General features: G+C 51.5%; 1 protein-coding gene across 4 annotated transcripts in view; it reads left to right on the top strand.

The window, feature by feature from the left end:
- The window catches only part of EFNA2 (ephrin A2), a 241,268-nt gene that overhangs the window by 214,632 nt on the left and 12,388 nt on the right, over positions 1-14,248 (top strand). For all 4 annotated transcript variants that reach the window (XM_083484227.1, XM_083484228.1, XM_083484230.1 and 1 more), the window contains one exon: positions 1,826-2,118. In XM_083484227.1, the coding sequence (XP_083340353.1) occupies positions 1,826-2,118 (293 nt within the window). The remainder of the gene's footprint in view (positions 1-1,825; positions 2,119-14,248) is intronic.

The raw sequence follows: 14,248 nt of genomic DNA on the forward strand, positions 1-14,248 counted from the left end.
AAGGAATTGGTGGTGGATTACAGGGGAAAAAAGGCGGACATTCAGCCCTTGTATATCAACGGGGAACGGGTGGAGAGGGTGGTGGAATTCAGGTTTTTGGGAGTAGCTATCGATCAGGGCATGACTTGGAGCGCACATACCACTGCTCTGGTGAAGAAGGCCCAGCAGAGAATTTATTTCCTCAGACTTTTAAAGAAGAACAATCTGAGTGAGAGACTGCTGGTGTCCTTCTACCGAGGCTCCATAGAGAGCATTCTTACATACTGTATTTGTGCTTGGTTCTCCAGTTGTACAGCTAGGGAGAGGAAGGTGCTCCAGAAGGTCATAACCACAGCCCAAAGGATTATTGGTCATCCTCTCCCATCTTTGGAAGAACTGTACGGTTCCCGTTGTCTTAGGAAAGCAAATAACATCCTGCAGGATTCATCTCATCCGGGACACTGTCTGTTTGCACTACTGCCTTCTGGCAGGAGATATAGAAACATCAAGTCAAAGACAAATAGACTGAAAAACAGTTTCTATCCAAGAGCTGTGGCCTTTTTGAATGCTGTAACTCGATAGTGTGACCTGGGAGTTTGATGGGTGTGGTGTGGGTGTGGCTGGAATGTGGTTTGTTTGGTTGTTGTTGTTGTTTTGCTTTTGTTGTTTTAAGGGATGGCATCCAATTTCGTTGCACTTTGTGCAATGTTGCACTTGTGTAATGACAATAAAGAATCTATTCTATTCTATTCTATTCTATTCTCATGAGGTGGCCAAAGTCTTGGAGCCTCAGCTTCAGGATCTGTCCTTCCAGTGAGCACTCAGGGCTGATTTCCTTCAGAATGGATACGTTTGATCTTCTTGCAGTCCATGGGACTCTCAAGAGTCTCCTCCAGCACCAGAATTCAAAAGCATCCATTCTTTGGCCATCAGCCTTCTTGATGGTCCAGCTCTCACTTCCATACATCACTACTGGGAAAACCAGAGCTTGAACTATACGGACCTTTGTTGGCAAGGTGATGTCTCTGCTTTTTAAGATAGAAAGGAGCAAACCAGTGATATTTTAGGGAGCAGGCGGGGCCCATGACTTACATCCTAGGAGCCTACACAACACAAAACACTGTTGCTGTGTGTAGGTATTATTTCATTTGTTTTTTATCTTATGTTTTGGAAATGTACATCCAGTTGTTTTTTCCCTTTAATTTTTTGGGGGACCCCAAGAGAGTGGGGCCCTAAGCTATAGCTTGTTTAGCTTATACATAAATCCGGCACTGACTCCAACTGTATTCAGATGCAGACTGAGGACCAGAAAAGACTTTATTGCCTCTTTCCTCCCAAGGGGAGGGGAAGTGACACAAAGCTAAGCCTAGCAGGGCAGCTTAAGGTAAAGGGACCCCTGACCGTTAAGTCCAGTCGTGGCCGACTCTGGGGTTGCGGCGCTCATCTCGCTTTACTGGGCGAGGGAGCTGGCATACAGCTTCCGGGTCATGTGGCCAGCAGGACTAAGCCGCTTCTGGCGAACCAGAGCAGCGCATGGAAACGCCATTTATCTTCCCGCCTGAGCGGTACCTATTTATCTACTTGTGCTGGTGTGCTTTCGAACTGCTAGGTTGGCAGGGGCAGGGACCGAGCAACGAGAGCTGACCCCGTTGCGGGGATTCAAACCGCCGACCTTCTGATCGGCAAGTCCTAGGCTCTGTGGTTTAACCCACAGCACCACCCGCGTCCGGCAGGACAGCTTACTCTGTGGCATTAACCCTTTCATGCATTGATTGGACTCATGCAGGTTATATGACGCTGGTGACGTTCTGAGTCCCTTAACATCTGCTTTTCCCTCCCCCTACAGGTTCCACCAGGGCGACTACACCGTGGAGGTGAGCATCAACGACTACCTGGACATCTACTGCCCTCACTACGAGCTCCCCTTCCCCATGGACCACATGGAGAGATACATCCTCTACATGGTCAACTATGAGGGCCACGACTCCTGCGACCACCGCCAGAATGGCTTCAAGCGCTGGGAGTGCAACCGGCCCGACTCGCCCAACGGGCCGCTGAAGTTCTCCGAGAAGTTCCAGCTCTTTACTCCATTTTCGCTGGGCTTTGAATTCCGACCAGGGCATGAGTATTACTACATATGTAAGTACTGGGGACGCGGGCGGCGCTGCGGTCTAAACCACTGAGACTAGTTGGGCCTCCCCTTTGGCCTGATCCTCTGTGACATCAGAGCAGCTAAGCCAATAGCAGCCGGAGAGGCTGTGTGTCTCTTTGCGTGTGTTGAGATTTCCCTCACCCTGAGAGGTCTTTCAGGAAAAGGGATGCGGGTGGCGCTGTGGGTTAAACCACAGAGCCTAGGACTTGCTGATCAGAAGGTCGGTGGTTCGAATCCCCGCCGGGTGAGCTCCCTGCTCCTGCCAACCTAGCAGCTTGAAAGCACTTCAAAGTGCAAGTAGATAAATAGGTACCTCTCCAGCGGGAAGGTAAACGGCATTTCCGTGCGCTGCTCTGGTTCTCCAGAAGCGGCTTAGTCATGCTGGCCACATGACCCGGAAGCTGTACGCCGGCTCCCTCGGCCAATAAAGGGAGATGAGCACCGCAACCCCAGAGTCTGTCACAGGGTCAGGGGTCCCTTTATCTAGGTCTTTCAGGACCGGTATTATATGGTCTTGGCAGCTGCTCCCAGTTCCCAGTCTGGCAGCCGCATTCTGGATTAGTTGTACTTTCCAGGTCAGCCCCACATAGAGCGCCTGGTAGTAGTCCAAGTGGGAGACAACCAGAGCATGCACCACTCTGGCCAGACAGTCTGTGGGCAGGGAGGGTCTCATCCTGCGTACTAGATGGACCTGGTAGACAGCTGCCCTGGACACAGAATTGACCTGCACCTCCATGGACTGCTGTGAGTCCAAAATGACCCCCAGGCTGCGCACCTGGTCCTTCGGGGGCACAGTGACCCCATTCAGGACCAGGGAGTCCTCCACACCTGCCCCCTGTCCATTTAAGGCTTGAAAGTTCATCACCAACACTTTGAATTGTGCTCGGAAATGTCCTGCGAGCCAATGTAGATCTTTTAGGACTGGTGTTATGTGGTCTTGGTGGCCGCTCCCAGTTACCTGTGTGGCAACCGCATTCTGGATTAGTTGCAGTTTCCGGGTCACCGTCAAAGGTAGCCCCACGGAGAGCACATGGCAGTAGTCCAAGCGGGAGATACCCAGAGCATGCACCACTCTGGCCAGACAGTCTGTGGGCAGGGAGGGTCTCATCCTGCGTACCAGATGGAGCTGCCCTGGACCCAGAATTGACCTGCACCTCCAGGGACAGCTGTGAATGCTTTTGAATGTCATTTGCTACAAACCACAGGGGGAGAGAGTTGTTGTGGGGCTCAGAACATGCTTGTGAGCTCCCCTTGGGGGTCTCTTGTTGGCCACCCACGCTGGACGGGCCCGATCCACCAGGCCTCTCTCCTTACATTCCCCGAGCTCTTCCTCCGAGCTGCGTTTCGAAAAGACAGCAAAATCGGAAGCGGCGACGTAGCCAATTTAAGCGTCCTGATTGCACCGCCGATCCAAAACCAAAGCAATCTCAGGGACCGGTTTAATTAGCCGGCGTGACTCTATTTAACCTCCGGCGGCAGCTTGGGAACGCCGAACACCCAAAGACCCAGCTGGCGGGGCCACATTCCACAGATAATAATGAAAATAAACCGATATGAAAGAGAGAGAAAGGCCCTTTGCAACTCATCCGTTTCCCCCCTTGCAATCACACCCATCGTGGCAGCTGGGGGAGGGAAGGGTGGCAGGACAGCAGCGCTAAAGATGATTCTGTTCCCAGACCATGTTTCAGCTTGTAAATGATTTGAACTCAGCCCTCCCGCCGGGACCTGTGGCCCGGCTCGGCTACCAGGGAGGAAAAATAATCAAACGTTCGAAATTAGCTTCCTGGACCACCCATTAAGAAAGCCCCTGATTTAAGAGCCTTCATTTATCTTCATTTTCTTTTCTGGTAAAGAAGGAAAGGGAGCAGTGGCGAGAGAGGGAGGATCCTGGCTTGGGTCGGGTACGAGAGCGTGCCTGAAAATGGCAAGGGGAAGAAACCTGGCCGTGGAAAGGCTTCTCGTGACTCGCTGTACCTGGGGAGTTTGGGACGCGGTTGGCGCTGTGGTCTAAACCACCGAGCCTCTTTGTGATGGCCTGGGAATCGGACTCAGAAGCCGAACCTGAGGAGTCCCAGCCTGCACAGGAGTCCCCGCCTCCAGGGCCGGCTGAGCTGGGGCTGGGGCTTGAGCCTGAAGGGTCCTCACCTGTGCTGGGTCCTCAGGTGAGTCTGCTCTGGCTCCGGAGGTGATGGAGGACCCATTGCCTGCAGGTGCTCCTCTCCCAGCTCTGTCAGGTGAAGGTGAGGCTGCCTCTGGGTCCAGTAACCCTCCAGCCTCTCCTGAGCTGCAGAGGCTCAGGGCAGAGAGGCGGAGGGAACTAAGTTCTCTTAGGAGGAGTGCTCGCCTCCAGACCAGGAGAGGTGAGTCACCTGTGGACCGGGACCACCCCTGGCCTCAGAGGAGATAAAGGCCAGTCAGCCCGGTCCCAGGTTGCAGGAGCAACGTCGTCGGAAACCTGTTTTTGCCAGCACCCAGACCTGTTTTTCCGGAGTTCCCGACCACGCCCGGCTTCTTGCTTTGGACCCCGCTTCCCCCTTGGTGGCCAGTCTCCAGACCCTCGGCCCGGGACCGGACTTTGACGACGCCTCACGGTAACCCGCCCCCCAGGACCAGCACACTCTTGGGCTTGTGTGTGATGGTCTGGGACTCGGTGTGCTGGTCTCGTGGGTTTCCGTGAGGCGTGGTCTGAGTCCGGCCCGAGGTCGAGGGTACAGTATTGAGGCCGTCCATCAAAGCTGAAACTGGGTCCAAGGCAGGGAGTTGGGTGAGGTCAGGAGATCCAGCAGGACAGGGCGCAGGCAGGAACTGGCTACCAACAATGTTGTTCCCGCAACTTGGGACTGGGGCTGGCTGGCTTTTATCTGCCCCGAGGCATAGGGCGGCCCCGATCCTCTGGTGACTTTCCTATCCTGGCCTGGAGGCAAGCCCTCCTCCTGCGGGAACTTGGTTCCCTCCACCTCTCTGCCCTGAGCCTCTGCAGCCCAGGACAGGCTGGAGGGTTCCCGGACCCAGCGGCAACCTCACCTTCCCCTGACGGGGCTGAGAGTGGAGCACCTGCAGGCAACGGGTCCTCCATCACCTCAGGAGCCAGAGCAGACTCACCTGAGGATCCAGCACAGGTGAGGACCCTTCAGGCTCAGGCCCCAGCCCCGGCTCAGCTGGTTCTGGAGGCGGGGACTCCTGTGCAGGCTGGGATTCCTCAGGTTCAGCCTCCGAGTCCGAATCCCAGGCCATCACACTCGGACTCGGAACCGGATGAGTCTCGGTCCGCACCAGATCCTCTGCCTCAGGCAGCATTTGAACAGAGTCTGGGGCCCGATTCTGAAGAGTCCCAGTCTGCACAGGTTCCCCTACAACAAGCACCAGCTGGGCTGAGTCAGGGGCCTGATCCTGCCCTGGCTCCAGATGCAGGGATTACCTCATTGCCTCCAGCTGGGCCATCACTTACAGCTGCTCCAGTACCGGTTGGGTCAGGGGAAACTGAGGCAGCCCCTGGGTCTGGTAACCCACCGACGTCTCCCGAGCTGCAGAGACTCAGGTCTGAGAGAAGGAGAGACCTGAGTACTCGCAGGAGGAGTGCTCGCCTTCGGGCAAAACAGGGAGGTGAGTCTCCAGGGGATCAGGACCGGCCGTTACCCCGTCAAAGATAAAAGGCTGCCGGACCCCGCCCCAAGTTGCGGGAGCAACATTGCTGTTTGCTGGAACCCTGTGCCTGACCTAGTCTGGTTTCCTTCCTTGGCCCTGTTGGACTGACTCCTTGTGGAATCCTTTGATTCGGGACCGGACCTGGACCGTGTTGCTCGGGTTAACCCCCGTACCCAGCACATTGTGGATCGGAAGGTCGGCGGTTCGAATCCCTGCGACAGGGCGAGCTGGGGGGCCTGTGGTTTCTCCTGCTTGCACTGCTGTGACATCAGAGCAGTTAAGCCAATAGGAGCCAAGGAAGCCATCTTTTCCCCCCCTCCCGACACAGGCGTGCTTGACATCACAGCAGCTAAGCTGTCAGAGAGGATGTAACAGCGCTTAACGCAGGCCTACTGTGGCGTCAGCTAAGCCAATAAAGGCTGGAGGGGTTGTGATTTCCCTTGCCGGTAGCCTGCTGTGACATCAGAGCAGCTAAGCCAATAACGGTTAAGAGAGGTGAAGACAAGGGCAACCAAAACCATCAAGGGATTTTCAGTTCAGGGAAGTGGCAAGGGAAGGCAGCAGTGGAGGAAGCCATAGTTGACAGCTATGCTGGGGGGGAGGCAGCGGGCAGACAGCATGGGGCCTGTGGGCGCCCACGACACATAGCTTGGGCGCCCTGAAGGCCCCGCGGTGAATGCCGCCCGCCATTTTGTCACCCCCCCCTTAGTGGGGACACCCGGGGCAGACCGCACCTACCGCACACCCCCTTGCTACGCCCCTGAGTGAAGGCCTAGGGGAAATGATATGAAATTATTCCTGGCGTGGAAGAAGCAGAACGTGAGAACTCGTGGATGCCCAATAATAATAATAATAATAATAATAATTTATTTATTATTCTGATCCTGATCTGATTTGAGGATGTATTTTAATTGATTGTCTGATTTTATGTTAATGTGTTATACATTTGATGTTAACCGCTCTGAGCCCGGCTTCGGCTGGGGAGGGCGGGATATAAATTATTATTATTATTATTATTATTGTTATTATTATTATTATTATTCCCCGCCCAGCCACTCTGGGCGGTTTCCCCAGCCACTCTGGGCTGCTTCCACAAAGACCAAAAATACACTAAGATGTCACACATTAAAAGCTTCCCTGAACAGGGCTGCCTTCAGATGTCTTCTGAATGTCAGGTAGTTGTTAACTCTTTGACATCTGGTGGGAGGGCGTTCCACAGGGCGGGCGCCACCACCGAGAAGGCCCTCTGCCTGGTTCCCTGTAGCTTTGTTTCTCGCAATGAGGGAACCGCCAGAAGGCCCTCGGCGCTGGACCTCAGCGTCCGGGCAGAACGATGGGGGTGGAGACGCTCCTTCAGGTATACTGGGCCGAGGCCGTTTATTGGAACATTGGAACTAAGCCGAACATTGGATTTCAAGGCAGAAAGAAGGAAGTCCTTCTTCACGCAGCTCAGATTTCAACTGTGGAACTCCCTGCCACAAGAGGCAGGCATGGCCACCCACTTGGACGGCTTTAAAAGCAGGTTGGGCAAGGCTTTCAACGGCCGCTGGGTCTAGTTGGGCCTCTCCTTTGGCAGGGCTCTCGCGTGACACAGGCCTTCTGTGACATCAGAGCAGCTAAGCCAATAGCAGCCGGAGAGGCGGTGTGTCTCTTTGCGTGTGTTGCAATTTCCCTCACCTCGAGAGGTCCATGCAGATCTCCGTCTTGCAACCGCACGGCTTGGACCGGGCCCCCGGCAAGGAAAGAGATCGGGCCCCTTTGCGCTGTCAGTTTCAAGGTCAGCGCCGCGGAAAGGGGAAACTTAACATCACACGCTCCCGAGCCATCCCTTGAACCAGAAAGTTGTCCGCGTTTCCCCCCTCGCTGCAATCAATAAAGAAATGTTAAAATAATAATAACATTATTAATTAAAATCCACGACCCCAAAGCACTTCACGATAGCAAGCCCTCTCTCTTTCCCTCGGTCTGGAAGCGGGCAGGCGGAATTTATCTTTCTCAATATTTTCTTCCTCTCCTACTCTAAAGCATCTGTTTTTCAACTTCCTTAATTTGCTCCTTTTATCTATATTAAATTACCATTTTCTCTCGTTGCGCGCGGCCCGCTCCCCCCTTCTCCCTGTGTAAAATGTCACTTGCAAAATAACTACATTTACTACGACACGCTCTCTCTCTCTCTCTCTCTGTCCCTCTCACTCTCTCTTTTTAATGTCGTTAGGGAAAGATTACACAGGAGTAAATAGTGAAACTCATCACGGCGAAAGCCGGTTAGAATTCATGTCATGTGGAACATTACAAATTATGTTTCTTTGAGGGCAGTGTATTTAGCAGACATGAAAGAACGAACACTACCTCCTTCCGCAGCTTGCAAATTGGAATTCTATTAACCTTCCAGGAATCTAGATGAGAGTCCTGGCTATGCTCAACAGTTCTAGGTCAAGGTTAAAGAACAGTTTTCGGGGCCACAAGGGGGTCGCTTTTCGGCTTTTCAGAGGGGCTGGAGGAGGGGGTTAGAGAGAGAGAGACCTACCCAGAACTGGAGGACTGGGGTGGGTGATGGACAGTGCCAGATTTAAGTAAAGGTAAAGGGACCCCTGACCATTAGGTCCAGTCATGGCCGACTCTGGGGTTGCGGCGCTCATCTCACTTTACTGGCCGAGGGAGCCGGAGTTCAGCTTCTGGGTCATGTGGCCAGCAGGACGAAGCCGCTTCTAGCAAACCAGAGCAGTGCACAGAAACGCTGTTTACCTTCCCGCCGGAGCGGTACCTATTTATCTACTTGCACTTTTGACGTGCTTTCAAACCGCTAGGTTGGCAGGAGCAGGGACCAAGCAATGGGCGCTCACCCCGTCGTCGCGGGGATTCGAACCGCCGATTTTCTGATCGGCAAGCCCTAGGCTCTGTGGTTTAACCCACAGCACCACCCGCGTCCCATGTGCTAGATTTACGTATAAACTAAACAAGCTATAGTTTAGGGCCCCACTCTCTTGGGGGCCCCCAAAAAAATTAAAGGGAGAAAAAAAACATGGATGTACATTTCCAAAATATAAGATAAAAACAAATAAAATAAAACCTACATGCAGCAACAGTGTTTTGTGTTGTGTCGGCTCCTATGATAGAAGTCATGGGCCCTGCCTGCTCGCCTGCTCCCTAAAATATCCCTGGTTTGCTCCTTTCTATATATAGGGTGCCTACATTCTTCATGGACTGGTTGCATGGCAACATGTGCAAATGGCTTTAGATACCTATTAGGTCCATAAATGACCCTATAGCTGTGGTCTAAAACCACTGAGCTTGCCGATCGGAAGGTTGGCAGTTCAAATCCCCGCGACGGGGTGAGCTCCCGTTGCTTGGTCCCTGCTCCTGCCCACCTAGCAGTTCGAAAGCACGTCAAAGTGCAAGTAGATAAATAGTCTTCCCTCCGGCGGGAAGGTAAACGGCGTTTCTGTGCGCTGCTCTGGTTCACCAGAAGCGGCTTAGTCCTGCTGGCCGCATGACCCGGAAGCTGTACGCCGGCTCCCTCGTCCAGTAAAGCGAGATGAGCGCCGCAACCCCAGAGTCGGCCACGACTGGACCTAATGGTCAGGGGGGTCCCTTTACCTTTACCTCTAATAATATTATTAATTATCAACCTTGCCTTTTGCTTAGAATAGATAGCCTCTATGCCTCTTACAAATGTCATTCCAAAGTTCGTCTGTTCTAGGGCCTTCAACATAAAGGCCCATGGAACATTGTCAAAAGCTTTTTCCGCATCAATAAACATCAATGCTACTCAATGATGTTTATTATATTTCTAGTATTTTCTTTCATTTCTCGACCTGGGAGAGATCCTGTTTGATCTTGATGGATTCTTTCCAATAGTAGACCTTTCATTCTCCTTGCTAAAATATTTTCAAATATTTTATAATCACAATTTAATAATGAAATTGGTCTGTGATTTTTCACTTCCAATCTATCTGCCTCTTGCTTTGGAATTAAAGTAATGTATGCCTCTTCCCAGGTCTTTGGTATTTTCCCAAGGGCACATCTCAACAAGGCAAAAACTTCACTCCTGCTGGACCAGTAGGGGCCGCGGCCTTGGGATAAGAGCCGTGGGTTAGGGAGAAGAGTGTTGCTTGTACAGGTTTATCTTTTCTTTATTATATTTTATATGCCACCTTTCCCCCAAAAACCTTCACAGCACTGTAAGTAGTTCTCCCCCATTTTAGCCTCACAACAGCCCTGTGAGGTGGGTTAGCCACAAAGCTCACCAGATCACCTTTTGGGTAGAGCCAATCACTACCTCTTAGCCGAACCTATCTTGCAGGGTTAGGTAAGTAAAGCTATGGTTTTCCCAGTAGTGATGTATGGAAGCGAGAGCTGGACCATAAAGAAGGCTGATCGCCGAAGAATGGATGCTTTTGAATTCTGGTGCTGGAGGAGACTCTTGAGAGTCCCATGGACTGCAAGAAGATCCGACCTCTCCATTCGGAAGGAAATCAGCCCTGAGTGCTCACTGGAAGGACAGATCCTGAAGCTGAGGCTCCAAGACTTTGGCCACCTCATGAGAAGAGAAGACTCCCTGGAAAAGACCCTGATGTTGGGAAAGATGGAGGGCACAAGGAGAAGGGGACGACGGAGGACGAGATGGTGGGACAGTGTTCTCGAAGAGACCAGCATGAGTTTGACCAAACTGCGGGAGGCAGTGGAAGACAGGAGTGCCTGGCGTGCTCTGGTCCGTGGGGTCACGAAGAGGCGGACACGACTAAACGACTCAACAACAACAACAACCACTGTATTGCAAGAGATTGGGGGGGGGGAGATTTTCTTTGCTCACTTCCTCCACCTACCGCATCGTGCATTTTGCAATACTTTCCTTGCGTCGCCTCTCGCTTGCCTTTTCTCTGCACTAAAAAGTCCCGCTTGCTGCAACCTGACCATCCGGACTGCAGGAGGCCTGGTGCGCTGAGCACCGAATCTCCTCTATTAGCATGCAATAGGATTATCCATATGCCGGATTTATTTAAATTGGGGGCGGGCTTCCTTTTGGAAACCGCTCTGGGTGCGAGGAGCTGGCGTGAGGGCCAAGTCCGCATTTCCAACACAAATAACTCACGGATCCTTAGTCTGCATAGCATAAGAGGGAGGGAGAGAAAAGAAAAAAAGGATAAATGGATTTCCCCCCTGTTGCATTCCTTTATTCTTTCGGAATTTCTGGCTTAATTTCCAAACCTAATTCCAGCCCGGTGCCCCCGCCCCCAGCAACGTTACATTGGCCAACTGATTAAACATTGCAGTTAGACTGAGGGCTGGCGGGGGGGGGGGTCGGCAAACAAGAATCAAGGTCTCCCCGCACACGAGAAGGCAATTTTTACGAACACGCCTGTGTCTTCCTTGCCAAAGAAACTGTCTCCCATTCTTTTGGTCGACGGACTCAGAGTGCCTCTGAGTGCGGGCAGAGTTCCTGCCGCCAAGAAGAATGAAGGTGCTTTTTTGTTTTAACTACATCAGTCACTGGTGGGAGAACCCTGGCTCAGGGGCCGGATGCGGGCCTCCAAGCTGCTTTATACGGCCCTCGGGACCCACTTCAAATCCTGGGGACCAGTCACTGTCTCTCAGCCAAACCTAAATTGAGTCTATTACATTTATGCCCTCCCTTTGTTCCTCCCAGGAGACCCAGGGGGTCTACATGGTTCCCCCCTTTTAACCCCTACAACAACCCTGCGAGGTGTTGCTGTTGTTGAGTCGTTTAGTCGTGTCCGCCTCTTCGTGACCCCCTGAACCAGAGCACGCCAGGCCCTCCTGTCTTCCACTGCCTCCCACAGTTTGGTCAATATTGCACAAATATTGCAAATTCACAAAAGCAAAAGAAGGCGTTTTTGAGTCAAAAGCAACGCTGCCACAATGGGTTACCATACGTCCAGATTTTCCTGGATATTTTTCAGCCCAGACACTGCTTCCAACAGCAGTATTCTGGGAAATTCCAGACGTATGGCAACCCTAAGAAAAACAAGAACTTTTTAGGGGGTGGGTGGAAGCAAAGTCCTTCACACACACAGCTTTCCAACCTCGAAAACAGTCCAATGTGGTTGAAAGATGCCTGCAGGTCTGTGCACTGGAGGGAAAGGGCTTCGTGGAGAACGGTTCGGGGGTTTATTTGCGAAATATAATCCTGGGAGACACGGGTGGCACTGTGGGTTAAACCACAGAGCCTAGGACTTGCCAATCAGAAGGTCGGCGGTTCGAATCCCCGCAATGACGGGGTGAGCTCCCGTTGCTCGGTCCCTGCTCCTGCCCACCTAGCAATTTGAAAGCACACCAGTGCAAGTAGATAAATAGGTACCACTCCGGCGGGAAGTTAAACGGCGTTTCCGTGCGCTGCTCTGGTTTGCCAGAAGCGGCTTAGTCCTGCTGGCCACATGACCCAGAAGCTGTACGCCGGCTCCCTCGGCCAGTAAAGCAAGATGAGCGCTGCAACCCCAGAGTCGGCCACGACTGGACCTAATGGTCAGGGGTCCCTTTACCTTTTATCCTGGGAGAGGGTTTCAGCCAGCCATAAATAAGGAATCGCTGCCCATTTTGTTCCCCCCCCCCTTTTTAAGGTTTCTCAGCAGCGTGCCCGCCATTCGCACTCGGGCCTCGCTCCGGGAGATGGGTGCCCCCCCTCTCCCCATGGTGGGATATGCAGATGGAGGGGGTGTGGCTATGCAAACGAGGGCATTCTCCGCTCTTCAATGGCTCCCCATTGAGGAGCGCTCTCTCTCCAGCCGACAAAAGGTGACATCAGTGCTCCATTGTCGCGTTTTCTTGTCCGGGAGACAATATCGCTCCGCTGAGCCCCCCCGGGGTTGGGAGCGTGTAGATGAGAAGCGATGGGAAGAGAGGGAGGCGGGGAGGGGAATTAAAATGAAGCCCTCGACATTGTTGCCATCAATATCTCAGCAAGCCTCTGGGAACAATATTGAAATCCCCTGGGAACAGGGCTGCCATGGAATGTCAGCTCGGCAGAAACCGGCCCTCTGTTCAGAAACGAGGTCTTTCCCTGACATCCTTTAAGGACGCAGCTATTTCCATTTATTCAGAATACTCTTTACGCCCCGCCGTCATCCCCCTGAGGAGATCGGGCCGACACGCATTTAAATCAAAAAAGTGGTTTTTAAAAACCGAGCAAGCGAAGCGTAGCACCACGGATAGAATCTCCCAGAGATCTTAAGAACTTTTGGAACTGCCCCGAACCTGGCACTGCCGCATAAATCCCTGTTCTGCATCTGCAAGAAACCGACGTAAGCTTTGGAACTCCCTGCCACTTGACCCGGGCCAGGAACCTGCGATGAACTCTTTCTCACCTGCTAAAAACATTTTTTGTTTCGACAAACTGCTAGCGTGTTTTTAGTTTACTGCTGGCTTTAATTCTTTGAATATTTAAACACACACACATACACTGGTACCTCAGGTTAAGTACTTAATTCGTTCCGGAGGTCCGTACTTAACCTGAAACTGTTCTTAACCTGAAGCACCGCTTTAGCTAATGGGGCCTCCTGCTGCTGCCAGAGCACAATTTCTGTTCTCATCCTGAAGCAAAGTTCTTAACCTGAAGCACTATTTCTGGGTTAGCGGAGTCTGTAACCTGAAGCCTATGTAACCTGAAGCATATGTAACCCGAGGTACCACTGTATTCTTGTGTTTTATTCTTTTTTAAACTTTATTGCAAAACAATTTACATATAAAACAGAAAGAGAATACCTCTATGACGACTGAACATTAACTAACAACACATCGTCTAACATCACACACACTTTTGACTTCCGGTTCACCTCATTGTGCTTTCTACATATTCTTGACCTTTACGCATTTCCTGTTATATCTGTTACATACCCAGAAAATTTCCTGCATTTATAGTTTTCCTTAATATTCAAGATTCAGTCTAGACCTGACAGGAGATTTGCATTTTCACAATGTTGTTTTAGATATTCTTTAAATGTTATCCATTCTTTACACACTTTCTGGTTTGAGTTTCCCCTTGTTCTCGCAATCATTTTTGTAAGTTCCAAGTATTCTATCATCTTCACCTGCCAGTCAAGCTTTGTAGGAATTGAGTCACCTCTCCAATTTTTTGCTACTAAAATTCTAGCTGCCGTAGTTGCATACATAAAGATGGTTGTATAGTTGTTGTTTTTTGGATTTCAGTGGACATAAAGGCTTCTGGGTTTTTTTGGAAGGAGAATTTAAAGATCATTTTGAGTTTGTTGTATATTATATCCCAGAATTCTTGTATCCTCACACAGTCCCACCATATGTGCATGAAAGTAAGGTAAAGGGACCCCTGACCGTTAGGTCCAGTCGTGACCGACTCTGGGGTTGCGGCGCTCATCTCGCTTTATTGGCCGAGGGATCAAATCTTCATTGTTTTCAACAAGGACCAGCATTTAAGAAGCGAAAACATTTTTGGTTAGACAAGCCTGCCCAAATGTTAAGTCGATGTGAGTTTTAATCTGT

The sequence above is a fragment of the Podarcis liolepis genome (assembly GCF_965112155.1).
Source record: "Podarcis liolepis genome assembly, chromosome: 18".
NCBI classification, from domain to species: Eukaryota; Metazoa; Chordata; class Lepidosauria; order Squamata; family Lacertidae; genus Podarcis; species Podarcis liolepis.